This window comes from Leishmania infantum, chromosome 28 (assembly GCF_000002875.2).
Source record: "Leishmania infantum JPCM5 genome chromosome 28".
Classification (NCBI taxonomy): Eukaryota; Euglenozoa; class Kinetoplastea; order Trypanosomatida; family Trypanosomatidae; genus Leishmania; species Leishmania infantum.
In genome coordinates, this window is record NC_009412.2 from 849,692 (window position 1) to 876,179 (window position 26,488).

Here is a 26,488-nt window from a genome sequence, read left to right on the forward strand (position 1 = left end):
CGGTGACCGCGAACTACGTGCGAGCCTTTTTACAGCTCGTTCATAGCCGTACGTGGTACTGCTTTGCCAAATTTTCCATCTCTTGCATAAAAGGGCATGAATGATGTAAATGAGTGTGTCCTGGTGTCTGTGTCTTTCCGCGTGGATTACACGTGCCCCACGCGCGGGTAGTCAACCCCCAAACGAAAAAGAACAAAGGAGGTGAGTAAATTAAAGACAGCGCTCATGTGCTGCACCAGAAAACCTGTCTTGTCATGCGTGTTGTGTCTTCTGTGTTGTGTGTGCCTAGGGGCGCAGCGATCAGCTGACCTCAAAAGAAGAGGCCTACTTTGAACCCGCTGAGATGCTTTTTTTGGGGCGCAAGGCACTCCGCGTGTGCCATTAGAGATTGCTCACAAAGGGAATGTGATGGACGGAGAGTGTGCCGTCGTGTTTTTTTTTCCTTTCTTGTGCCGTGACTCATACTCATCTATTTCTTTTCGCTTCCACCTACTCACTCCTTCACCCCTTTTCCCCTGTCGACGAAAAGGCACAAAAATGCAGAAAGCAAGGGCTGACAGGGACAGCTGGAGTAGGTGTATCCATGTCCCGCGGATCCGCTTGTAAGCAGAGCATGCGCGGCGAGTGGCTCACCCCGCTTGGCAGCTTCGCCACGCACGAGTATTACCGCTCTGTTCAAGAGGAAGTTATCGCGTGGTGGCGGCAGCACCAGCGCCAAGACCTCCCATGGCGGCAAACGCTCCCTCGTGGCAGCGGTGACTTAAGCGGAGCGGTCGACGGGGAGAAGCACCGTACAAGTGCTACCACGGCACGTTATGATCCATACCAGGTATGGGTGTCCGAGGTAATGTCGCAGCAAACACGCATGGAGACTGTCATACCGTACTACGCCGCGTGGATGAAGAAGTTTCCGTCGATTGAGGCGCTCGCAGCTTCAACTGAGGACGAGGTGAAATCTGTGTGGGCAGGCATGGGGTACTATCGTCGAGCTATGTACCTGCGCAAAGGGGCGAAGTACCTCCTCGAGCGGTCCAAGGAGAGGGAGGCAACCGCGACGGCTTGTATGCCGTCTTCCCAAGAGGAACTCTTGAAAGTCCCTGGGATAGGCCCATACACATCGGCTGCCATCGCCTCCATGTGCTTCGGCGAACCTGTGTGCTCTGTGGACGGTAATGTGATACGCGTCCTGAGTCGTCTCCGCGGCGAGCGAGATTTCGATCCCAAAGTTCCGGCGAATGTCAAAGAGGCGGCGGCGTGGGGGCAGCAGCTCATGGGCAACTCACCCACCACCTCCGCCGTGGTTTGCCAAGACCCGAGCGCTTTGAATCAGGGACTGATGGAGCTGGGTGCGTCGGTGTGTCGCCCGAGTGGAGCGCCGCTCTGCACCTCATGTCCCTTACAGAGGTTTTGCTGCGCCAGCGCGCTGCTGCGGGGTGGCGACATTGAGGCGATCGAGGGTGTCATCCCGGCTCGTGCAGCGAAAATGGCGAAGCGCAGCGCACGCAAGCTTTGTGTTGTGCACGAGATGTCGGCGAGCCGAATCGGTGACGCCAGGCGTTTTGTAGTCGTTCGCCGTCCAGCTAACGGGCTGCTGGGTGGCATGCTCGAGTTCCCTACCGTGAACGCATTCGCAGCAGATGACGAGGAGGCCATCGTGCCTTTGCTGAAGCACCCACTGAGCGTGCTGACATGGAAAGCGAGGGCGAGGCCAACATCTGCCAGGTTGTGTGGAAACGTTCGACACATATTCAGTCACATTGTCATGGATGTGGAGGTCGTTCACGTGCAATGGCCTGCTGACGCCGATGGAGCTGCCCTGCTCAAGAGGGTCGCAGAGGTGGTGGATGGCCACAGCGCGGGCGACTGCTGCAACGAACTCCCTGCAGCTGCGCGGATCTTCCTAATGTCGGAAGCGGACCTGAGGGAGAACGCGCCGAGTCGCCTAATGCTGAAAGTGCTCCAGAAGGTATCTTCTGTGGAGGTCAAGCAAGTGCGCATCAGCAGAACTGGGAAGCGAGCTATCCAGGAGAGTTCTGAAGCCTTGTCCCCGCACAAGAGGGTGGCGAGGAGAGAGCGGGCGCGCTCTTAAACACGTCCTCGAAGACCATCCGCTCGGTTCGACGCATACACCAGCGTTTGAAAGAAGCATCGACACATGGCCTCTTTTTCTTACAGTACCCTTTTCCTTTCTCTCCGTATTTAATTCGGATTATCGCCCCCTGGGGAACATCGGTAGCGGTAAGGTCCACGTGACAGCGGCGTGCAAGGATGAGGTGACCGAGGGTTTCCTCTTCGCGCTTCCTTCACGATCAGCGCTGGATTCATGCGCCGGGGCGCACTCCCCGATCATGAAGGTGCCAGTCGATGCTATCCTTGCACTGTGAATCGCTGATGGGGATTATTTCTCACACGAGATGCAACAGGATGAGCGTCTCCCTCAACCCTTCGCCACATCTTTGTATTTCTCCCTTCTCTTCGTACTCAACTGTCACACTTTTTTTCTTCTTTCCACTCTGACTTTTTCTCTTGGTACTCGTCCGCCTCGTGCTTCTCCGCGCACTGTACACGAAGCGGAAATCACACTCCACAGCAATGCAAAGCTGGTACGAGTTCGGCTACGACGGATTTCCGTCTGGCGAGCAACGTCGCCGCTTCTATCGCCAGCGCGACGACCCATGCGACAGCGAGGAGGAGCGCGACTACGACGACAAAACAAATGACCGTCCCATCTTCTACTACCCGCTCCGGGCGAGCGAGGAAGGAATCCAGTCTTCCTCAGTTTCTTTGTCACCGTCGACCGCATCTGGCGAGGATGATAGAGGTGGGTATGCGACGGATGACGAAGTGCCCCGGACGCGACCAGGTAGTGCTTACTCCTCTCGCCGCTCAAGGCGCGCTCGGCGGGTGTCGCACAAGGGGTCGTCGTTAGACTGCTTGCTGCACACCACGTTGTACGAGGACATGCCCGCGTGGTACGGATCCAGCAGCGTCACTCTAACTTCCCCCGGCTTGCCACACGGGGTGTACACTCTCCAGCACGGCGGCGCCCCGTGCGTTTCCCCCTTCGCTGTATCGAACCAGTTCAGCTTGTGGCGTTGGTGCTTGCTGCCAGCGACAGTCGCCTCGACGCCGCAGAACGAGGCTTCCGGCAACATCCACTGTGTGCGCCTCGTAGATGATCCATCATTGCTGTCGCGCTTGCAGTGGAGCGCCCTGCACCCGGCGTTGCGTCTTGGCCACACCTCGACGCTGCAGGCGCCTCCTCGAATCGGACATTGTGCCGTACCCTTGACGTGCCTTGACGCGCCAGTGCTGCAGTACTTTCTCTCTGACCACAGCCAAGGCTCTCACGAGACAGAGGTAAGTCGCCTTGCTACTACAGCAGGTTGCTGCAGCAAAAAGGCTCTTGATAGCATACCAGTACTCCTCGCAGACAGCGACGTGGATCTTGACGTGTCTCTCGTCGTCGGCGGGGCGTCGCATCTGGTGGATATGTCCAATAGCAGTGGAGCGGGCAGTCTTTCACGGCAGCAATGGTGTTCGCGGGCCTTTGCCCGAGGTCGACAGCATCGCTTTCAGAGGACCAAACCTTGACCGTGTGGCGATTGATGGATCGCACATTCTTTCCCACCCCGCGCTGTGCCTTACCCTGCTCGCCCACTCCGCTGCTCAGCCACGCCAGCATACCGTTTACTTTTCACTCGATGGCCCGTCCGTGTCGGCTCTGTCTCCCAGGGCGTTCGCCACGCTGACGCCGTGGCCTGACGCCAATGGTGAGCAGCTCGCCCTCAGTTCCTTTGCGTACATTGGCGGCACTGACAACGGCCGCGATCCGCTCTCCTACCTTGAGGTGGAGCTGTTCCAGCTGAACCTCGACACATGGGTGTGGAGTAGCAATCCTGTTTCCACGTACGGCGCAAAGCCGCCTCCACGCTTCGGACACTCCGTCACGATGGTGAAAGAAGATGCGTGCCTGCTGATGCTTGGCGGCGTTGGGGCTGGTCGCACGTACCTGAACGATCTTCACGTACTGGATCTGAGAACCCGGGTCTGGCGAGAGGTGTTCATCCCGTTCGGCGTGGACATGCCGCGTCGCGCCTTCTTCACGGCAGCGGTGCTGACGTTGCCCGACACCCCTCTGCGAGACAGAAGCAGTGGCGCGCGCGCCGCTCTTGCCGACTTCGATGACAACACGTTTGCGCGACGTGTGGCAGCGGCTTTAGCACGCCAATTAACCCCCTTTTCACGGTCGGGGCAGGGTGCTTCGCCGCCGCCACCTGTAGCGCAGCAAGGCTCTAGCAGCGAGGACGAAGGCGAGTGTGACGATGGCGTTTGGCCTGCGAGGGTCACGGCTGCACGGTCCAGAGGTGCACTGGTAGTTTTGGGTGGCGAGTGCGAGGGGAAGCCGGTGACCTCTGCATGGGCATGCATCCTGCGCAACGGCAGCTGGCGTCACCTTGCTTTCCCTCTCCGCACGCAGCCTCACTTCTCGCATGTGGCGCGCGCCGCTATGCTGACCGAGGCGGACGCGGAGCGCGCCAGCAGCACCCTGTCACGAACCGACTTCCGCACAGCGATGCAGGCGCTGATGGAGCGGGTGCCGCACCCTAGCGCGCCCACCGCTTTTGATTCTCTCGGCCACTCAAATATGACGCACGAACCGTATATGGCCGTGTGCCATGGTTCTCTAGCGCAGGCGGTACTGCTCCCTTCAGACGCCGGAGCTGCCGAGCGCCTTGTGCTGAATGGAGGCTCGCAGGGGCTTCCAGTGAGCGTGGTGTCGGAGATGAGCTTCATGGGGACAAGTTTGAGGGACGATGCCTCACTGTGGCTACTGACGTCACGGCAGCAAAGCTCGCTGTCGTCTGCGCTCTGCAAACGCGTCCAGCATTTGCACATCCTCTTCTTTCGCAAGAACGCGGGGCTCTCGCGTGCGGCGCAATCGATGCTGCAGCCCGACAAGGATAAGGCAGCACGGCCCGGCCCTCTCTCTGCCGAAGACGTGCGCTTCAATCACTTTTTGAGCAATTGTGTACTGGACGGGCAGCTGACGGAGTGGACGCGACTGGCCCGCAAGCGCCTGCGTGAGGAGTCGTGAATGAGCGGGCGCGCCGAGACGAAACGCCTGCGCGTGTGCACGCGGGGATGCGGTGGCGACTGTCTTGCGCTCTTCCTCGATTTGTTCATGACAGACGCGCCTCGCATCGTTTTCCGGTTTTACTGCGGCAGCACGTCGTAAAGAGAGGAAGAAACACACAACACAGTAAAGAAGCACATGCAGGGACGGTGTAGGACTCCAAAGCAGCACAAGGGGAGGGGAGAGAAGTGCCCGCCCTCTCTCTTTCCTTGGCGACATCAGCAAAAGTGTAGCACACGTGGCATCCACCCCTTCCCCGTCGCCAGGCTCTCTCCCTCTCTTGGCAGTGTACACCTCTCCTCACCTCATGTTGGTGGAAAAGGCTGTATCCCCTGCACGCAGCTCGCCGCATGTCTTCTCTTAGTGAGCGCACGGCGCTGCTTTGCGATGCTGTATCCGTGTCCCTTCACTTCCTCCTCTTTTTTCCCCCTGTCCATGGTGCCACGCCAGTACCGACCCAAGGCAAACATGCTTGCGCTCGTCTCCGATCAAGTGAAGTCGCTCCGGTCGCTGGTGTACGACACCTGCATCGTACCGATGACCTCACGGTGGTACCGGGAGGTGCTACTGGAGTGCCCGACGAATAGCGTCATGCTGGACATCGGCATCGGCACCGCTGCAAGCCTCATCGCCAACCGTGATATTATCGTGAGCAAGAAGATGACGGTAACAGGAGTAGACTACGACCTTGCCTACGTGCGCAGCGCTCAAATGAACGTCGCAGCGTGTGGCGGCCGGTTGCAGGATCTGGTGAGGATCGAACAGGCGGACATCCACGACTATAACAAGTCGCATACAAAGAAGTTCGACATCCTTTACTTTTCGGGAAGCTTCATGATCATTCCGTCGCAGGTGGGTGCGCTGCGGCACTGTGTGCAGATGCTCCGTAGTCCAGTGCCCCAGGTGCCGGGAGGATGCAACATCTTCTTCACACAAACCTTCGAAAGGCGCACGTTCATTGGCCAGTACGTCACACCGCTCGTGAAGCGCGTGCTGAAGGTGATCACAACAATCGACTTTGGCGAGGTGACGTACGAGGATGAATTCCGCGCCGCCCTTGAAGAGGCGGATGTGGAGATTGTGGGTGTGAAGCCTATCCATGCCTCGTATTATCGAACCCAAGCGCTTGTTATGGCTCGTCCACGCGTGACAATGGAGCATGAGTGAGCGCCGTGACTCTCGTTCTCGCTGTTCTTGTTTTTTTTTTCCTTTTCACAGAGCGAGCGAGAGAGTGCATACTGCGAACTTGGTTGTACTGGGGAGCGTCCCGAGTCAGTGTTGTCGTGGGAAAAGGGTTGCGCCATCACAACGAGGTGAGGCATTGGAGTGTCTAGGAGACGGCGCTCTTTCTATCACCGTCGGACGGGGTACCCACAAAAGACGGAGAAAGAAAAGCATAATCTCGTTTATGGGCGAATTCTCTCTCCGTTGCCGCGTTGCCGTTTCTCAGTCATGTGACACAATAGTGGCAACGTGGTGAAGCGAACGGTAGTAATAAAAGCACCTCACATGTTGCGCAGCTTGGTTGCGGGTGCGAAGCACTGAATCACTTCACCGTAAACACGCAGCTCTTTGTGTTACTGTTCACTGCATGTACACCTCTCCCTTTCTCCTACACTCCGCCCAACCGCTCGTACTGCATGGCACTTCATGTATACACGTGTGCATGTGTCTTCTGCAAAACAAAGGGAAACGCAGTACCACCAAGAAAAAGGCGGCCGCCTCAAACACTCTGGACAGCAAGTTCACTGAGCCGCTGCGCACACGCACCTTCTCAACTCCTTCGCGCCAGCCAGCCGACCATCGCACATCTCCTTTCCTTTCGTTTTTGTGTCTTAAACCCCTGCATCTTCTCCTGTTGGTCCTTGTAAAGCAACGCCTGTGTGTACTATCTTGTAGTGCTTTATCTCGCTCAGCTCGTATTACAAAATTCATTTGCACCCGTGAACGAGCCTTGTGGCGAAATGTCCGTGCCGGTAACGGAGAGCATCGGGAAGGCTCGGTGGGCGCAGGGCGAGGATGATGAGACGGGTCTCGAAGTCCGCATTCCCTGTGCCCTCCCCGACGGCGTGCGACCGCGCGAGCTGACGGTGCAGATCAAGGACGGCTCCATCTTGTGCATCAGTCACAAAGAGACGCGGATTCTGCAGTGGCGCCTGTACGCCGCCGTGAGCGATGAGGTGGAGTGGCGCATCGAGGACGACAACGTCCTCGTGGCGGAGTTGGAAAAGAAGTCCGGTGCGCCGTGGAGCTGTCTCCTCGATCTGCCGATGCGCGCTGACGACGAGCTGTTGACGCCGATAGCTGAGATCGACCGTATGTTCCGCACTCAGCTCCCCGTTCTTCCCTCCATCGAGGATAGTGAAAGTGAGGATGCAGCGAAGCAGGCGTCTGGCCAAGGGGAGGCAGACAAGAACGGCAAGGCTGGCGACGCGGGGGCGGGCGGAGAGGACGACCTTGATAAGCTGCTGGACGAGGTGGCGAAGGAGGTCACGGGCAAGGAGCCGAAGGAAAGCGACGGTGAGGACGATAGCACCGCTGCTTTTATAAAGGCTGAGCTTGAGAACTACCGCGTCGAAGAGGAGGAGATCAAGAAGAAGCTGGCCGAGGTTGAGGCCACGCTGAACAGCTCAACAGACGCCGATGCCACCAACACGGCGAGCGAGCAGAAGAACATCCTGAATAAGATGGTTCAGCTCCACAGCCAGTGCCGTGCAATTCGGTCGCAGCCGAGCACACTGGAGAACTTTCTGAAGTGCACGCAGCTCGACCTTCAGAAGGCACGCCTCAACATGGCGTCGGGCAGACGGCCGGTGCTTAATTTTTGTTTGTGGTACATGGGGGCGGGCCTCCGTCCCTCTTCAGCTCATGCTGGACGCTTCGCCTGCTTCTCTTTGGATTCTGTATTTGGTGCGTCTTCTTTGTGCTGCTTTCTCGGTCACAGAGTCTGAGCTCGTGTGCCGCATAGGGTCATGTGCTTAGTGTAATCGGCTACCTAGCAGAGCGACGCCAGCAAGACTGATTGGAAAAGAGGGGCCAAATGAGGGGAGAGCCACCTGAGAAGGCAGCTGTCTTCAGTCGCCTGGGGGCGATGCTCGAAGACGTCCGCGGAGGGTGTTGCTTCATTTTTGGCTGCGCATTGGCAGACGCTTATGTGTTTTGGTTTTGTGTGTGCGATGGTGCTGCACTGTGCGCTGTGCCGTGCGCACGGCGCAGCAGAACGGAAGGAAGGCACTGATTGGTGTTCACACTACTGTTCGAGTTCTGCGCACTTATGTGTGTGTGCGTGCGTCCAAGCGACCCACTCTGGGTTTTGTGGGTGGAGAACGACGGAACGGAGGAGGACATGTGAAAGGGCGTTGGCGAGGGGGTGGCCTCATAGGCACATGCACTCTGACAATGTAGCGCCGAAGACAACACTTATGCATAGCTTCCTTACCTCTTTCCGTTGCCCCCCCCCCCCCCCCCCGTTTTTGTTCCTCCGTTCTTCGTTGTCTATTTTCGGTCTCTGTAACGTTAAAAGTAACGACTGTGTGTGTGTGTGTCTGGGACTGCAGTCAAAACGGGCAAGCAAGCGAAACAGTAAACACCAGCAGCTGAAGGGGTCGAATCACGAGAGTGCGTCAAGGGAAAGCGGAGCAAGCGACGGAAGCCACCTCATCCATCGTGGCACTCCGCTGGCTAAAGCACGTCTCCTGCCTCAGACTACACGCCGCGCCAGAGAGTGGCTTTGACGATAGCCAAGGAAGGACGCGAGAGAGTGGGAGGGGAGGAGGCTTGCGCTGGTGGTGCAAAGACGCGCGCACTTCATGAAACCTCGCTTTTGCGGGTCCGCGGCTGGATTCCTTTCCTCACCTCGGCGCATCATTGCCCTCCCCAATCTTGCGAGCGCACAAAAGGCAAACGTGACTTATTGGCGACGCCTCACTGTCATATCTGCGCGGCACCGTGTATCGGCTCTGGCAACTGACTCTCTCTCTGACCTCGTTCTTTTACGTTTCTCTTTCTGTGCGTGTGTGCGCTCCTTTTGTGTTGCTGTTTTGTGGTCGTGTGTCCATTCTTGCGACTGGTGCTCGACTACCCAGTAACTCCTCACGTACTTTAGCCAGTCATGCACGGCTGCAAGGCATCTCTTTCTCTCCTGCGCTGCCCTCTGCAGTGCACAGTGAGGTTCCTGCCTCGAGCGCCACCGCTGCCGTCGGTGTGTGCGTTGTGTGTGTCGCCAGCGTCGGCCGCCCACGGCGCCCTCTCTAGTATTCGGCGTTGGCAAAGCACCGTTGCGTCTTCAGAAGACGCCTCACAGCCGGAAACCCCATCCGCGTCCTCGGCGGAGGGCGAAGAGCGCTCAAACAGCGCTGCGCCTGTGATGGAGCGTGCTGCCGATGCACGCAGAGCCATTTATGAACTGTGGAGCCGCACTGCAGCAGCAGAGGAGCATGTGCAGTCCTCGCCGGACTCCACGCCAACGGGCGAGGAGGCAGCAGCAGAGGCCAAAGCGGCAGAGGAGCGGTGCACAGCGGTGGCGGCACTCTTAGACAAGTACAAGCTCGACCCGGCAACACCTCGCGAGGAGGACATCAGCCGCGGGCTGGGTGATGCGCTTGACCGCCTATTGCTTCTCTGCGTGCCGCTGTCGTCAAGGCACGGCGCGGACCTTTTGGTGAAGCTTATGCAGGTCTCTGCCCAACAGGGCCGCCAGTTCTCGATGCGCACCATTCAGCATCTCTTTGCGCGCACGAGCAGCTACGCCGAGGCTCTCGCAGTCTTTTACGCGATGCGGCGCAGCAACTTTGCGATGAGCATGGAGGCGTATCATGCGATGCTCTACTCCCTGCAGCGTCTCGAGGAGGAGGGATGGGCGGCACGCTTCCACGAAGAATTCGTCGCCTCCAAGGGGGAGGCCATCTCGGAGCAGGCGCTCGACTTTGTCCTGCGTGGCGTCGACAATCAGTTGATGCCAGAGAACAAGCCGTGGCTGGGCCGCATCATGTTTGCAGAGGAAAAGGATAACAAGGCCACGCAGCGGCAGTCGATGGCATCCTTTGATGAGATGGGAAAACTGTGGGTGCAGCGCTACAAGAACGGTGGGACCGCCCCAGAGTAGCCCCACTCTCGCGTACCATGGGCTCCTTCTCTCTCTGTGTGTGTCTGTCTCGAAGAGTCTGCACTTTTCCCTTTTGTTCACACTACTCTTTTCTCACAGGTGTGCTGCGGTGGTGGTGCTGATGATGGATGCGTGCGCGCGTGTCCTTTCTCTGTGTGTCTCTCTCTATGGTAGAGGCATGCACCGTTGTCGTTGCTAGCGGTTCCTTACTTGGCCCTTTGAGGTGTGCGCTCGTGTACGCACGGTAACACCGGTGGAGCAAAAGAAAAAAACGCTACGCGCGTTTCGCAGCATCACGCAGCGCATGAGCCGAAGGTGTGCCGCGTGTCTCGGCAAGATGGTAGTGGAGGGATGCGGCGACAGGGCTTTGATGGGGTTCGGTGAGGGTATGCAGGCGTCTATTACTCCCTTCGTGTGAACGCGTGTGTGCAGAGGCCGCCCTCCTCTGTGACACCTCCTCTTTAGACACCACAGCATTGCGTATGCATGCACGGAGTGCGTCCCCCTCCCCCACTCCGCAGAAAGGGCGCATAACACGGCAAGGATGGTGCCGATCCGTCGCGGGCTGCAGCGGAGTATCCTTTACTTCACCCATCTCGTCTCTACTTTTTTCTTTGCCTTCTCTTGTTCTGCTTCTCGCACGGAGTTGGCAGGCAACACGGCTCTCTTCTTCCTTCGGTCTGCTCTTGCTACAGATGATTTCAAGGTACTGACACACACACACACACACACACACACACACACACACACACACACACACACACACACACACACACACACACACACACACACACACACACACACACACACACACACACACACACACACACACACACACACACACACACACACACACACACACACGAGGAGGGCGTCCCCACCCCTCCCTTCCCCAAGAGGCAACGAGTGGGGTGAACAGAAGGGGCGAAAGGGCGAGACGAAGCACGCTCATCAGACTCCTTGTCTAGGGCGGTTTCGCACAAACAAAAAAGTACTAGAAACCAAACAAACCCCGGACACATTCTGTTCACGTCCATGTGTGTCTGTGTCTGTGCACCAACCCTTTTTCCGAGCACTGCCACGGACTGCCCTTCCCAGAGTCCACTGGTGCCGCGAGACGCACAGACCAACCTGCACCCAAAATCCTTTACAGTAGAACGGCATACTCTCCTCGCTCTTTTTTCAAGAGCTAGAAATATAGACACAGGCAGAGAGGACGGAGGCCTCACTTCATGCCATTTGATGGTGCAGAGGTGGAGGGAGGAGTATCTTCACACACAGGCGTTCTGCATTCACCCCCACACCACTCCCGCCGGACCCTCACCCTTCCCCGTTCTGTCCCCACCTTATCGTTGACGCAAATGCGTACTGTGCCCATCTCCCTACTCTTTTATTTCGTCTTGTGATTCCTCCTCCCGCTGTTTGCTTTTCTTTGCCCGGCTCTTTCTGAGAGTTGCGCGCGGCGGCCAGTGAAGAGCAGGAGCTGGCCGAATATTTCAGAAGCAAAGGTGCGGCGTGACGGCCGTTTTCCTTCTGCGGCCTCTTTGGCGAGGTGCGCACTGCGAGGGATCCGAATCTCCTTTGGCCCTCTCCGGGGATGAAGCACGAGAAACAGACCGCCGCTGCAGCTCGCACTGGAACCCAGTCGGCGAGCTCTGGAGTCTCGGTACTGCAAAGCCTCCAAAATGAGAATGACGCCCTTCGATCAGAGCTGCTGCGGGTGAAGCAGCACAAAGCGCACATGCAGCGGCAGCTGCATGACTTGCGCGCGGTGGCGGAGCGGACGGCGCGGGAGGCGGCAATGTCGGGCAAGGAGCAAGTGCGTGCTCTGGAAGAGCGTTGCCGACTGCTCGCAGATCGGCTTGTTGGATCGAAGCGGGAGGAGCAGGTGACCGAGACGGCACGCGTAGGCTTTCTCCTGCGCTCGCAGATTGAGGAACGTCGGTTCCTGAAGCGCGGATTGGAGGCGATGCAAGAGGTTTTGGCCAATGTGGACGGCAGTGCGGCGTCTGTATCTAGGATTGACCACCCCTCCACCAACGCTTCTACTCATCCAGAGGGCAAGGAGCCGGAAGGGGAAGTGCACACGGGGGACCTGCACCGCTTGATGATGACCGTGTCAGGCTCCCTGCACGCCCATACAGCTTCCGCAAAGCTCGAGAAGGCGCGTATCCGGCTGACTCTCGAACAGGCTGCCTCGCTTGTAGACGAGCTGCATGACGCGGTGGAAGATGCGGCGCGCGCTGCTTTCGACGCTGCAGTTCAGGCCAATGTTGCGTGCGACGCTGGTACCACATCCCCGGCTGGTGGTGACGTTTTTCAACTCTCCTCAGTGCTGATGGTTCCCTGCGGGGCGCCTGCCAGCGCAGTGCAGAACGCCAGCAGCTTCACTCCTTCTCACCGTCGTGGTGGCGGACACGACGGCTACCTTGCCGGCTCTGCCGACGCCGCCTCGTCTCTTCGCCACCAAGGCGCGGGGGCCTTTCCACTCGCTTACTCGTTGATGACGCCGCCGTCGTCCGCGCAACTTGGCTTGGAGCTGGAGTGGGTGTGTGACGTGCTGAAGGCTTGCATGAAGGGTGCAGCGGAGGTGCGCGCGCTCATCGGCGCCGCTGCAGAGGGTCTCAGGGCGCCGCTGCCGCTGTTACAGCGACGCTGCGACGCGGGCGACCGCTCCTCGACGACCGAGCAAGCACCTCCGCTGGCGTCAGCAGCCAGTCCAGAAATGAACGCGCTGCTCCGCAGTTTTCTCGAGGATCTCTGGACTCTCAAGCAACAGGCCGCCCGACAGCAGGAGGACATGGCGCGACAGCTGGCGCAAGAAGTGGAGCGGCACTTTCAGTCGACGCAGCAGTACGAGCAGCGCGTAAAGCTACTCGAGGCTGAGTGTGCTCGGTTGCTCTTTTACGTGGAGCGGCAGGCGACGCAGAGGCCGGGAGTAGATGCGACGACGCAGACGTCTTCCCGTCAGAACGCAACAGTGTCCGCGACTCTCATGCCGGCCTTGGTGCCCGTCCAGGATACCCCTGTCACGCCAGAGCGCTACGTGGCGAGTCGTGATGTGGCGAAGCTGTCGGAACGGAGAAGTGCTCGACCTCCACGAAAGCCTCCAGTGGCGACATCGCGTGTGCTTCTCGCTGGACAGCGCACCCCTCCTCGCGTAAGTAGCCCGTTAAGGCCCAAGGAGACGCAGCATGCGGCCCTTCTCTCCTCGGCTAGCCACACCATGGAGGTCAATGACCCGGCGCGCGCGAACCGCGACACCACGTCGTACTACTTTCAGAAGGGCCTCTCATTCAGCCAGCCCTCCTCGCCCTCGAAACCGTCGCGCGCCACCGCGCCCAACGCTCCGTCTCCCGCGGCGTCTGCGATAAGGTCCGCGTATGGAGATCAAAAGGTCACGCTGCAACGCCCCGCTTCAGAGGCCCTGCGGTCACCACCGCGACTTCCCTCTCAACTGCTCTCTCCTGCGCCGCCTCTTGTGCACCCAAAGGCCCTCACCATCACTAGCGCTTCGACTGTCCCTGCACACAGTCTCTCTCCGCGGCGGCGCTCGACGACGGTGTCTATGCCGTCGCGATCGCGAGGCACGGCACCGTTTCGTGCCGGCTCCTCGACAGCAACGCGTTCCTCTGCGTCGTTCACATCCAAAAGACGTTCTCCAGTGCGTCCCGGCAACGTCGCGGACAGCTTGGTGTCGTCGCACCAACGCACGCACACCGCTGCTGCCTCTCTTTCCTCCGCAGAGCCGCGGCCTGCCATCACGGCTGCTGCCGTGCCGCGAGACTCTACCCCTTCTCCCTCTGGTACCTCCGTCGCCACTCCGCGTCCAGGGCGTGAGAAGAGTCGTCACTGCACCCATTTATCACAGCAGATTTACAGCGAGGCGGCCGCCGACGTTTTCTCTTTCCACTCTACTACCTTCGGCGGCGCCCCTTCGGCACTGTCATCGGTGCGGCACCTTCAGTCAGAGTCTTCGCGGATGAGCGACGTTGGCAGCACTGCAGAGGTGCAGACGCCGTCTCCTCGACGGCCAGTACGGCTCTCACTCTACCTCAACCGCGCTTCGCCTGGTGAGGCCGCCGTGCTGAGGACTGCACGGCAGCTTCACACCCCACCCTCTCCTGTCTCAGCGGTACTGTCGGGGCACGTCCTTGGAGACGGTAGCACAGTGGGCATCTCGCGACAGGCAGAGACGCCGAGCACCCCTCCGATTTGGCGTCGTATCAAGGAGGAGGCGTCCTTTCAACGCCAACATCTACCCTCGCCTATTGCCGGCGGTGACGCCTCCTCCTTGTTCGGCACACCTCACGAAGTGCCGTGGACAAACGCATGAGGGACTCGATCTTGAGCCGTCGAAGGTGGGGGAGGGGGTGGGAGGCAGGTGAAGGGGACAGCGCTCTGTATTTGTGAGAGGGGTAGCTACAGCTGCTACGCGTTCCACTGGATACTCAAGTATGACTGAGTTGCCTTTCGAGCACAGGTAGTTGACACTCGTATGTGTGCGTGTGCGCGCTCCGATGCGACTGTCACCACATCCACGCTCATGCGCAGGAACTTTGCGTACATTCGCAGGTGGCTTCTTCCCTCCGTGCAAGACGCAGCGCGCCGGCACTCGTGCACGCTGGCCGGCGTTGGTGTCTCGTGTGACTATCTCGACCAACACTCACAATGACATACACACACACACACACACACATACACAGACAGACGCAGACACGTGCAGCAACACGCGTCTGGTCTTTTCCTGGAGTTCATCGTAAGACCTTGTGCAGAGGTGCCTGCTAGAGGGACGGGACTGCGATACAGACATGCAGCGGCTTTCTTCTTTCAGAGTTGTGTTCCTAAGAAGTTGTTTCCACACACTTCTCTCTTTGCGGTTCCCTTCTTCCCTGACACGCGCGACCTCCGAGTTTGCACACACTCTCTGTTGTGAACTTTCTCCATCGCCTCCTCTCATATTTGACTGACACCCTTCGCTGCACACGGATGGCATGAACTCAAATGGCTGCATCCTTTTCTGTTGTGCGCGCGCACACACACACACACACATGCGCACACATCTATGCGCGTATACTCCCATGCGACAGTCTTTTCGAATGCCTTTCTCTCTTATCTGCATTGCGGGGAGGCGGTGAAGGAAGCAAGGACAGCCAAGAGGCAACGAAACCATTGGTTCGAGGGGACAGAAGAGTGCATTAGTGAGGGGAGTGCTGATCATCTCCGAGGCAACGCGCCTCTCTCGCCTCCACAATCCATTGTGCTCTCGGCGCTATCACTGGTACTACTGCTACTCCACCAGCACTACCGCAGGTACCATCCTTACCCCGTTTTTCTCTTCTGCTCTGCGTGCACTGCTTCACTTTTTATGGTTCAACTCGTCCACTACAAGGAGAGCACTGATACTTGCCGCGCCATGCGTGACCGTCGTCCCTTGCTGAGGAAAGATGCGGAGACGGCCGCCACCGAGCTGAGCATGCCGGCGGAGACGGCACAGGAGCGGTATCAGCGCGCCAAGAAGCGTGAGACCAAGGACATGCAGCGCGGTGCTCTTAGCTACCTCCTCTTCATCCTTGTGTTCCTAGGCGTTCCCCTTCTTATTGTGGCCTACTGCACGCCCTTCTTTGTGCTTCAAAACCTGCGCTGCCGTCTGCAGGAGAAGTACTTCTGGTCGGACACAACCGTGCGGGCTATGGAAGACGGCTACACTCGCTACTTCAACGAGCCGCCGCTCTACCCGTCAACAGAGTACAACCGCACAATGATGTGGGGCACCTACGAGCCGAGCCGCATATTTGCGGTCAAGAGCCGCTCTCTAAAGCCCGTCACTGTGGGCATTGCGTGGTATGACTCGGCCATGGCGCATCCGCTGCGCCACACGATGCCGTACCTGCATAACAAGGTGAGCGCCCCGCGCACGACGCAGAAGAAGGGCATTGACGCGGAGGTCATGCAGGTGAAGTGGGTCGTGAACGACGGGTTGCACTACGCTAAGGAGGTTGTGGAGGACCGAGGAAACAAGGTCTCTCTTGAGATCGAGCTGCTCAAGAGTCCGTTTGCGGATGCCTGGCACGTGCGCATCCACGCCCGCGTTGAAAGCGACTCGCCACTGGTTATGGTGGTGTACATGTCGCACGCGGACACGCAGGAGCGCATCGAGCTGGAGGCGCCGACCGAGCACAACGACGGCGACTGGAGCCCGGTGCTCAAGAGCCGCATGCAGCCGGAGGGGAAGACAGAGCACACCGACTTCACGCTCCGGGTCCATGATGACCACAGCCCTCTCCACGATACCGCCCCATGGCACGTGTATGGCCTTCACACCGACGTCGAGGCGGCCTTCCAGCGCAAGGCGGTGGACGCAGTCGGCACCACGCCGGCAGAGCGCGCTGCAGCAGGTGGCAGAGGCATCGGCGGCGGCGTTCACGTTGGGGAGCTTCAGCAGCAACAGCTGGATCTTCGGCGGCTGCCCGAATCTGCTTTCACGTACATCCAGGCGAAGGACCCGCAGTCGTTTCGGACACCGCCGTCATGGACGTCGCACAACGTCATGATTTTGCGCAAGTCGTACGACTCCAGCTTCCGCCTCGAGCTGTCCTTAAGCCCTGCTGACCATGCCCGAGGCGATGAGGCGCCAGGGACGTCAACGACGAACAGGATCGGCAACCTTGTCCCACGCTACGAGGCGCTCAGCACTTGCCAGCTGACCAACGCGCTTCGGTGGCGGTCGAAGGCGATCAGTCTGCACTCCGCCAAGATTTTCCGCCCATTTCTGAGGGTGTTCAACAGCAGCAAGGACCTCTACGAGCGCATTGCCACCGTTACATTGGCAGAGATGCTCGGCTCACTGACCTTCACTAGCGGGCACTACTTGCATGTAGGTGCCGACATGGACGATGCCTGGGACCAGCAAGGGCGGGCCGAGGCGATGTGGGGTGACGCGAAGCTGCAAGCGTCGCGGCAGCGAGTCAGCGCGATCGCTGTGGTCGGCTCGCGCACAGACGAGGCGTTTGGTCAGCCGTCATTGACAGGTCTGCCGCTCTTGTTTCTCACAAGGTGGAACAAGGAGGTGGTGAAGGACATTCTTGCCTCATGGCTGCTCGGTGCGCAGGACGCAGAGACGGGCTTCGTCCCCAACCGCGCTGTCTTCGGCGCTGAGACGCGCTCCTTCACCCCACAAGCGCTGCGCTACGAGCATCCCACCTTGGCCTCCCCACCAACGCTGCTCTTGGGCCTGCATGGGCTGCTGAAGGAGATGAGTCGCAAGTCGGCACGACTCACCACGGCGAATCACCGAAAGCCACGCAACACCCCAGAGTACTTGGAGCGCGAAAGGGCCGCCGACGAGGCATTTCTGCGCGTCATTCTGCCCGCACTGAAGCGCTGGCGCAAGTGGTGGCACCACACGCAGTGCGGAGGCGCCACGGACGAGCTGGCCCGACAGTGTCGCTCTCGCAAGCCTCTGGAGGAGTGGCCGCTTCGGCCGGCGGAGGACCAGCCGGAGAGCCTGCTGGTGTACCGCTGGCGTGGGCGGGATGGGCATCGACTGCCCACGAGCGGCATGGAGGATTATCCGCGGCCCATCTGCGCCGGCGAGCACCACCGCGAGGCGCACGTGGACGCTTTTTCATGGGTTGCGCTGCTGAGCACATTGATCAGTCGCATCGAGACCGAGTTCTTGCACGAAGCGGAGAGCGTTTCTCTTGATTGGGAGGCTCACCTGAACGCTGTTCATTGGGATGCCGCAGAGATGCGCTACAGCGACCGCATTGGGTGCAGCAGCTGGACGCACACTCCCTACTTTGGCTACGCAAATCTGTACCCTGTGATGCTTGGCGTGGTAAGGCAAAACCTCTCCAGGGCAGCACGCACCATCGCGCTGGCTCAGCGGGAGCTGGAGAGCGACTACGGTCTGATGTCCGTGTCATTCTCATCGGTGCGTCTCGCGCGTGAGTCGGGGCTGCCGCACCACAACATGTGGATGGGGTACGTGTGGCCCTCTGCCAACCTAATTTTTCTCTACGGCGTTAAGTCCCACTACTTAGAGGCTCTGGACAGCACCAGCGCCGCGGCCGGCGGCTTGACAGAGGCGCGGCTGCGCGACTTCTACACAAGCTTGCGAGTGAACGTCATAGAGGCAATCCGCGGAGGGTCCCGCTGGTGGGAGTACTACAGCCCTCTTGACGGGCGGGGTGAGGGCAGCAAGACGCACATCGCAACGCGCAGCCTGCTGCTTGGCCTACTGGACGACTTTGCGTAAAGCTGCGAAGAGAGGCGGATGGGGCAGGGGACTGTGTCGAGTTGGGCTGTTGTGAGAGCAGCGGAGAGGAAAAACGGAGCATCGATGTCTGGCACGCTGGAAAATCAACTCGCTTTCCGTTGCCCGCCGATGCTCTTTTCATAACCCCCCCCCCGATCCGCGAGGGTGGCGTCGCCGTCGACTTCGCCTCCTCTGCGTTGCTGTCGCCCAGCTTCTCTTTGTCGTCTTGTGCGGGCGCGCAAGTCGACAGCGGCAGTCGCTCTTCTCTGTCTTTTCCACCCCGACCTCTTGCATCACGCACACACTCCACACCGCTCACACCTCCCTTCCTTTTTGCCGGCTGCATGGAATTCGCGAAGAGGCGAGGGCGGAGCGGGGCTAAAGCGGACCTCATCCCCAGAAGACAGGGAGTGGGCAGAAAGATTGCGTTTCCTTCGCCCATCTTCGCCGTTATGCAGCCGGTAACGTATTTTTCTCTTTAAACGACCATTAAAGCGCGACAGGGAGATAACCTGGAAAGAGGGGGGGGGGTGAGGAGGACCGTTTCAGCTGGTGTGTGTGTGTATGAGCTCTCTCTTGCCATCTCGCACACCCCTCCTCTCTCCCGCGAACGCGCTCGCACACGACAACGCGGAGGGAGAATATGTACAGCTGTATATCGCGGCCCATCATTACAAGCGCACAACTGCCTTCCACCCTCACCACATAAAAAAAGGAAAAGGAGGCATCAGCGGATGATTACTTCCCTCTTTGTGCACGTGGACACCGTGTGCCCTTGTTTTCCGACGCCACCGTTTTTCCCGTGCTGTGATGCGAGGGGTAAGCGTTTGTGGGGAGGAGCCCCGGAGAGATGAGGGAAAGATGGGAGGGCGTGCGTTGGAAACAGCGAAACGATCATCTTCAGGCTGTCACTTTCCTCTTACCCCTTTTTCGTCGCCCGCGGTGCTCACTGCTGTGAGAGCACCGCTGTCACTAGCACGGGGCTGTCTCTGCTTGCGTCTTGCACGTGCGATGGAATCTGACTGTCTTACACACTTCTTTTTTTTTTTGCGTCCTTCTCCACCTCCTTCGTGCTCTTTTGGGTGACCTTATGCACACGTGCATATCATCCTCGCACACACACGCATACATACACACACACACACATCCACGTGTGTGCATCACCGCATCCATACACGCCGATGCAACGAACTACTCCACAAAAGTTTTTGCTTTCTGTTCTCGTCTTCCCCGCATTTTCCGTCAAACATGGGCCATCTCGACCAGTGGCGTTCTCGCCAGAAGATCGGCATGGGCAAGGGTGCCCGCTGCTGCGTCATCTGCTCCAACCAGAAGGCGCTGATCCGCAAGTACGAGCTGAACGTGTGCCGTCAGTGCTTCCGTGAAAACGCCGAGCACATCGGCTTCACCAAGCTGCGCTAAGCGCCTGGATGGTGAGAGGGAAAGAGCCGAGTCTTCTTCCGCAAAGATGAGGCGCAGTGGCTGTGGGATGGTGAGGCCAGCATGGGAGGAGAGAGCGGCCGGGCTAGTCTGTGCGCGCTGTAAAAGCAACATGTGTGCAGATACACCTGCTTCACGCTTGCACTGGCATTCATGTGTCCGGGTGCGTCTCTCCCTCCCTTTGCCTTTCCGCTTTCGGTGAGCGCCATCTCGCCATGGCGCTCATCTTGAGTCATCTACGCGAACAAGGGACGAGCTCACCACCTCCGCGAGTTCCTCTGCCAGTATTTTCCTTTTCGTTGTTACTGCCATCGCCTTGTGTCTGTCCACGTGTGTGCGTGTGTATATGCGTACGCGTGTGTGCTCGGTGATCAGCGAGACTAGACATCAAATGGATAAACAGATTTGTTGGCGCACCGGGGGTGGGGGCCAGGGAAGGTGCAAAGGCTGAGGGCGACTCCTCCTTTTTTCTCGGCACTCCCTCTCTCCTTTCCTCTGTGCCCACTGTCCGTCTTCGATCGCTTATTCTACGTCACCTCTGACGGGACGGCCTGCGGCGCCCATGCGTGGACGATTTCAAAGGGCAGCATCATTTTCGGTATTTTCCCTCCAAAAAGAAAAAAGAAGCGCGTCGTGCAGCGCAGCGGGCGTAGCAAGGCAACGCGCGATTCACCCAGCAAAATGTGGTAGGGATTGGGAATGCACCGGCATTGTAGTCACTTACAACGATGCTGTTTGACGTGCGCCACCTCTTCCACGTTCGAGAACCCTCGCCGCGTGTGCCGTTGTGTCACAGATCTACAGACACGCTCATGCCGCTCATGGACATGCGCACTCTCCCACAGGTGCTCTCCTCGTCGCATTGCGCTGATAGGGTGAGGGAATGGGTGAGTTTGAGTGGGAGTGAATCACGGACGCGCGACGCTGCTTGAAGTGGTGGGTCTGAGCGCTTTCGACGGTGGTGCACGCTTTTCAGCGAGTCGCAGTATGCAACTCCGTGCATGCGGTTGTCTGCTGTTGTTGTCATCTGATTTAACTACCTTTTTTTTTCTCTCCCGCGACCTTTTCACTTCCTTTTGGCTGCATGAACGTTTCACGATCTCGTCTCTCCCTCTCCTTCTCATGGCTTCTCTTGCCCCACTTCCTTTGCCCACGGACGCTCACAACTGCTATCATTGCCATGAATTGCCTCTGCTGTCCGAGTGCAACTGCAGTCTTGCGTCTCCCAACCCCATTGTACACCAAGAAAAACACCAACAATAGCGAAACATACCCTCCTCCCCCAAAGAAGAAGTACTACTTGATAAACTTCACTTCAGTCTCTCAAATACGCGTCGACAAATCCACACACTGCATTCATCCACGTACGTCCGTTCTCCGGAGACCTCTCCCTCCCCCTGATCGACCACCAACGAACGCATCAACGTATTCGCGAAAGCAGCAGAGCGATCGTATCCCACGCGCGCTGTCTCTCCCCCCTCCCCTTTTTTCTTTGTCGTTGTCACCTTTTTTTTTCGTTTGGTTTCTCTCGCCGATCTTTTATCGTGGAAGACGAGCCCACGGAACGCATCACTGTGTGATCTGCGAACGTGGCTATCTAGTCCTACGTGCCACGCACAGTCACACGGCACACATACACACACATATACACACGCATATACACACGCACACACAAGGCAAACGCGCGCGCGTACGCTCTTCAGCTCAAAGTAAGAAGAACAAGCAAAGGCGGCACCTCTGACTGGGCACGTGTGTGCCCACGCGCATCCACACAAAAGGCAAACAAACCAACCGCCTTTCCTTCTTCCCTCCAAAACGAGTTTTTTCCTTTGTTTTCATCTGCGTGCTGTACTGTGCCGCTGCGCTCGTGTTGTCGTTTTTTTTTTTCGAGCCCTTGATTGCTCTCATCCGTCCTACCTACCACTGTCACACACCTCTCCTCCCTACTCGTGTGACCCCTCGTTTTTCTTTTGTTTTTCTTTGCGTCCACGTCCGCCCCACCACACCTCTCCCCCTTTTCTTGTTACAGTGAAGAGGAGACACGCTCTCGTAGCTTTATTCAAGCAAACGCGCTCTCCCTTGTTGATCACGTCGGCTCCCATCTCACTGCAACTCCCTCCCTCGTCCTTTTTTTCTCTTTTCCTATTTTGCCAGCTCTCGGCTCGAGCCGTCCCTTCCTCTCTACATCGCGACCCCTCAGATCCTTGATCTACACACACGCACACCTGCCGATACAGTTCTTTTATTTTTCCACCATGAGCGCTGCACCGTCCGACGTAGCTGAACAGCATGTCGACCCCGCACCTGCCGATAGTGTTGCCCCGCTAGCGAACGCCTCTCAGCAGGAGGAATCTGCGACGAACAACTTTCACTCCAGCAGTGCTGGTAACGGCAAAGTGCTGCCAGGGATCCCGAACGCCAAGAAGCGTCTCTTGCGGAAGAGCAGGAGCGTGGCGACTGTAGAGGCGGCCAAAAAGTGCAAGGAGGAGGACAAAAAGCTTGCGGACGAAATCGCGAAGGCTCGCGAGGCAGAGGCTCGAGCAGCAAAGGAGAAGGCGAAGCGGATTCGTGAGGCCGAGGCCGAGAGCCGCAAGAAGCGAGATCATAAGGATGTGCGTATTCAGAAGGACGTAGAGGAGGAGCGGAAGCAGAGGGAGGAGCTGCAGCGCCAGCGCGAGGAGGAGGAGAAGCAGCGCATCGAGATGGTGCGCAAGCAGCGTGAGGAGGCCCAAAAGAAGCGGGAGGAGATCCAGAAGCAGCGCGAGGATGAGATCAAGCGCCGCAAGGCTGAGATCGAAGCAGAGAGGCAGAAGCTGAAGGAGCTGCAGGAGGAGCACGAGAGGGAGCAGGAGGAGGTCCGCCAGCGTCGCGTCGCGGAGGAGAAGGAGGCACAGAAGAGGGCCGAGAAGAAGGCCGAGGAGGTCGAGGGCGAGTTCGCTGCGGCGCGCCGGCAGAGGAAGGGGGAGTTGGAGGAGCTGCAGCGCCAGCGCGAGGAGGAGGAGAAGCAGCGCATCGAGATGGTGCGCAAGCAGCGTGAGGAGGCCCAAAAGAAGCGGGAGGAGATCCAGAAGCAGCGCGAGGATGAGATCAAGCGCCGCAAGGCTGAGATCGAAGCAGAGAGGCAGAAGCTGAAGGAGCTGCAGGAGGAGCACGAGAGGGAGCAGGAGGAGGTCCGCCAGCGTCGCGTCGCGGAGGAGAAGGAGGCACAGAAGAGGGCCGAGAAGAAGGCCGAGGAGGTCGAGGGCGAGTTCGCTGCGACGCGCCGGCAGAGGAAGGGGGAGTTGGAGGAGCTGCAGCGCCAGCGCGAGAAGGAGGAGAAGCAGCGCATCGAGATGGTGCGCAAGCAGCGTGAGGAGGCCCAGAGGAAGAAGGAGAAACTGAAGGAGAGGGACAGCAAGGAAGCGGAGGAGATCAAGCGCCAGCGGAAGGAAGAGCAGGCGGAGCTGCAGAAGTGGCGGGAAAAGGAGCAGGAGGCGCAGCGCAAGAAGATCGAGGAGCTTCGCACGAAAGGCAAGAAGGACTCGAAAAAGGAGCAGATTCTAAAGGAAAAAAGGAGGACTGCTGCTGCGGAGCGAGAGCGCCTGGAGGAGCAGCGCAGGAAGCAGAAGGAAGAGGAGGAGAAGGAGCTAGAGGCGAAGCGCAAAAGGGTGATGGAGCAGCTAGAGAAGAACTACGACATCGTTGACGAGGAGGAGTACGAGCGAGAGCGGGAGAAGGCAAGACAGATGAGGGAAGAGCAGGAAAAGGCAACTGCCGTGGCCCTCGGACTTGCGTAGACGACATTGAACGAACCAAACTCCGTCATACGCGCGTGCGCGGCAGGAGGGAAGGGGTGATCTGCTCCTCCCCGTGCGTGCTGGGGACTTTTCCCAGGGCTGCTCAGCACTTTCTCTCTCTGCGTTATCCGTTGCACACACACACACATATATATATATATACACAGACATATAAGCACACACAATTACACATTCCGTTCTGCTTTTTTTTTTTCGTCCTTTTTCTTCCTTTGCCCACTTCGCCACTACTGCCTTTGCATCTCTGTGCGCGCGTGTTTGTGCTTGATGTCAGCATTGCACCCTCCTCCCCCTCCTTCTCTGGCCATTGCACGAAGCCATGTAGACTCTGTAGATGTGCCTAATGGTGGCGATGATATTGTGTGACCTTGTCCTTCCTTTTCCTTTTTTTTTCTCCTTGCTTCCTCCGCTATGCTCGCCTTGTTTTTCCCTTTTAGCGTGATGAGGCGTGTGTGTGTGTGTGAGCGTGCCTCTCTTGGCACCGGGGCATTGCTCTTTTTTCGTCATTAACGGCATCGCCTAGCGTTGGCTGCCTTGCACGCCATCTTCCCTTTTCCCTCTTCCCCAACCTGCTCTCTTTCCCTTCTTCTGTATTGCCGTGAATACGCTTTCGGCTTCATGGATGACCTCTTTTTCATGACTTGTACGCTAGCTGATGGGTGACTGTGTCCTCTTCCGCGCATGCCGGCGGACTCTCGATCTGTGGTGACGGTACCCTCTAGCGTGTGCTGTAGGTCGTATTTGTGGCCGGTTGCTGCTTTTTCATGGGTGAGGGAGGGGTCTTTTCACGGTGCGGCGCTGTGTGTTCTCATTGTAGCTGAGTGATGTCTGTGATGTGATGCTGCGTCTCTCTCTATCTCTGTACTTGTGTGTGTGTGTGTGGACGGCTAGGCGGATCCCGATAGAAAGTGTGTGCTGTCGCTCTCGTTGTGCGTGTCTCTGTACATGTATTCCTTGGGCCTCTTTCTTTCACCCATTCCCCCTCTGTGTTTGGTGTTCCACACCTGGTCTCTCTCCCTTCTCTCGTCTTTAGTCGTCCTGTGCGTTGCCTCAGGACATTGCCTTTATTTTCCGTTTTTTTTTGCTGTAGCAAGCTCTTGTCTTTCCCTCTCTCGCTCGCCCTCCTCCTCTGTCTTTCCTACGCTGGCTGTATCTTTCTCTTCTCTGTGACCTTGTCTGTCTCTCCCACCACACATACACATTCCCGAATACGCGTGAGTGCGCTATCGAGATGCACTCTCTTTGTTTTTTTTTTTTTGCTTCGTGGCTTCTCTTTCTCTCTCCCTGCTCTTCCCTTCTCCACCCTCTCTTGCTTTCATGCAGGCCATATGTGTGCGTCGAAGCTACGAGGGAGAAAAGGGAGCCATGGATTCTGCAGGAGTTCCATTGGGGGTGGGGGTTGGGGGGCGGGGAGGGCTTTGCATGTGGCCTGTGCGCGTGTACGTACATATGTATGTATGCGTATCTCTTCCTCTCTTCCAGATATCATCAAGCGAATCGAGCGTGCGCCGTATCTTCTTCTCGTCTCTCTTCTTTGTATCCATGCACGTCTTCGAGCTCCGTCTTCGTGTGTTCAGTGTGATCTTGGTCTCTTTCTTTGTTTTTGTGTCTCTCCATGCTCGAGGATACTCGTGTGTGTGGGGGTGCGCCTGCCTCCCCCCAGCCACACGCCCTTTTTCTCTGAGAGAGGGGGAGAGAGATTTGCTCGCCCCCTCACCCAATTGCCTTGTGCTTATATATATATCTTCACCTGTTCGGTTTCGGTTCTCTTCTCAGGCCAGCCACCGTCTCTACCCTGCCCCTGTTTAACAATCCGTCATCGTCGTCGCTTCCTCCAGAAAACGGAGAACCAACCCCTTTCCCTTTTTGATCCAATGAACCAAGCACATGGAGCGAGAGGGCACCAAAAAGAAAACAACGTAGACTAACCATACAGCACAGACCCCAGAGTCAGAGGCGAGGAGGGAAACCTGGCAGATGCTACGGCTTTGTGTCCGCACACGCACAGAGACACAGGCGCAAGTGCTTCTTCTCGCCGTCTGCGTCTCTTCCTCTCTCCCTCTCCCTTCTTGGAGGACTGAAAAGGGAGAGGGGGAGGGGGTAGGTGGATTGCATGCTTAAGCCGCACCGGTTCAAAACTCTGTAATCTGTCTCCTCTGTGGACTCTCTAGCGCTGCTATGCGTTGGCGCATGTGTGAAAGGGTAGAGACGGGACGAGGAGGAGTTGGAGAGATGGCCAAGGCTGCTAGGGCGATGCACATCATGTATGTTTCCCTCCATCTCTCCCCCCTCCGCTTACCCCACTGGTCATGCCCCTCTGGTTGTCCTTACCGCTTCTTTTCGTTTTCCTCACGCTGACTGCTCCTTTCTGGCGTGCTCTTTGCACTTCAGAGAACACGTGCTCGTAGAGGAGAGCACGAGCGGGCAAGAGAGGCTCAGCCTCCTTTACACAAACACAACCACAACCCCCCCACCATCTTGTCGTTTTTCGGTTACCGTCTTCTCACCCACAACTACGTTAATCGCCACCACAGCACCTCACCGCTGGCGAAGAGTGCTCTGTTTCGTTTTGTTTGTCTTTTTCGCCGGGTCGTCACACCTCTCCTCGAATCCACTGGATTCAGGAAGGTGGCAGCGGAGGTGTTACGTCCTTCGTGCGACGCTGTCGGGAGAGCGCATTCGCAAAACGCGCGAAGCAGCGAAGAACGTACGCGCCTCTTCCCGTCGAGGACTTCGCAAGCGTGCTGGTGTAG

General features: G+C 58.0%; 9 protein-coding genes across 9 annotated transcripts; all 9 read left to right on the forward strand.

Moving 5' to 3' along the window:
* Nucleotides 1-583: 583 nt before the first annotated feature.
* On the forward strand, nucleotides 584-2,089 carry LINJ_28_2290 (putative A/G-specific adenine glycosylase; the record flags this gene model as incomplete). Its single annotated transcript, XM_001470218.1, has 1 exon — nucleotides 584-2,089. The coding sequence occupies one exon, from the start codon at nucleotides 584-586 to the stop codon at nucleotides 2,087-2,089; it is 1,506 nt and encodes a 501-aa protein (XP_001470255.1).
* Nucleotides 2,090-3,952: 1,863 nt separating this feature from the next.
* Nucleotides 3,953-5,098, forward strand: LINJ_28_2300 (conserved hypothetical protein; the record flags this gene model as incomplete). Its single annotated transcript, XM_001470219.1, has 1 exon — nucleotides 3,953-5,098. One exon carries the CDS (start codon nucleotides 3,953-3,955, stop codon nucleotides 5,096-5,098), a length of 1,146 nt encoding a protein of 381 aa, XP_001470256.1.
* Nucleotides 5,099-5,572: 474 nt separating this feature from the next.
* Nucleotides 5,573-6,304, forward strand: LINJ_28_2310 (conserved hypothetical protein; the record flags this gene model as incomplete). Its single annotated transcript, XM_001470220.1, has 1 exon — nucleotides 5,573-6,304. One exon carries the CDS (start codon nucleotides 5,573-5,575, stop codon nucleotides 6,302-6,304), a length of 732 nt encoding a protein of 243 aa, XP_001470257.1.
* Nucleotides 6,305-7,101: 797 nt separating this feature from the next.
* Nucleotides 7,102-8,088, forward strand: LINJ_28_2320 (conserved hypothetical protein; the record flags this gene model as incomplete). The annotated part of the gene is made up of 1 exon (XM_001470221.2): nucleotides 7,102-8,088. One exon carries the CDS (start codon nucleotides 7,102-7,104, stop codon nucleotides 8,086-8,088), a length of 987 nt encoding a protein of 328 aa, XP_001470258.2.
* A 1,415-nt stretch (nucleotides 8,089-9,503) lies between these two features.
* LINJ_28_2330 (conserved hypothetical protein) lies at nucleotides 9,504-10,241 on the forward strand (the record flags this gene model as incomplete). The annotated part of the gene is made up of 1 exon (XM_001470222.1): nucleotides 9,504-10,241. One exon carries the CDS (start codon nucleotides 9,504-9,506, stop codon nucleotides 10,239-10,241), a length of 738 nt encoding a protein of 245 aa, XP_001470259.1.
* A 1,597-nt stretch (nucleotides 10,242-11,838) lies between these two features.
* On the forward strand, nucleotides 11,839-14,577 carry LINJ_28_2340 (conserved hypothetical protein; the record flags this gene model as incomplete). Its single annotated transcript, XM_001470223.1, has 1 exon — nucleotides 11,839-14,577. One exon carries the CDS (start codon nucleotides 11,839-11,841, stop codon nucleotides 14,575-14,577), a length of 2,739 nt encoding a protein of 912 aa, XP_001470260.1.
* A 1,080-nt stretch (nucleotides 14,578-15,657) lies between these two features.
* On the forward strand, nucleotides 15,658-18,501 carry LINJ_28_2350 (conserved hypothetical protein; the record flags this gene model as incomplete). Its single annotated transcript, XM_001470224.1, has 1 exon — nucleotides 15,658-18,501. One exon carries the CDS (start codon nucleotides 15,658-15,660, stop codon nucleotides 18,499-18,501), a length of 2,844 nt encoding a protein of 947 aa, XP_001470261.1.
* Nucleotides 18,502-19,749: 1,248 nt separating this feature from the next.
* LINJ_28_2360 (putative ribosomal protein S29) lies at nucleotides 19,750-19,923 on the forward strand (the record flags this gene model as incomplete). The annotated part of the gene is made up of 1 exon (XM_001470225.1): nucleotides 19,750-19,923. One exon carries the CDS (start codon nucleotides 19,750-19,752, stop codon nucleotides 19,921-19,923), a length of 174 nt encoding a protein of 57 aa, XP_001470262.1.
* A 2,273-nt stretch (nucleotides 19,924-22,196) lies between these two features.
* On the forward strand, nucleotides 22,197-23,717 carry LINJ_28_2370 (putative glycoprotein 96-92; the record flags this gene model as incomplete). Its single annotated transcript, XM_001470226.1, has 1 exon — nucleotides 22,197-23,717. One exon carries the CDS (start codon nucleotides 22,197-22,199, stop codon nucleotides 23,715-23,717), a length of 1,521 nt encoding a protein of 506 aa, XP_001470263.1.
* Nucleotides 23,718-26,488: the final 2,771 nt, after the last annotated feature.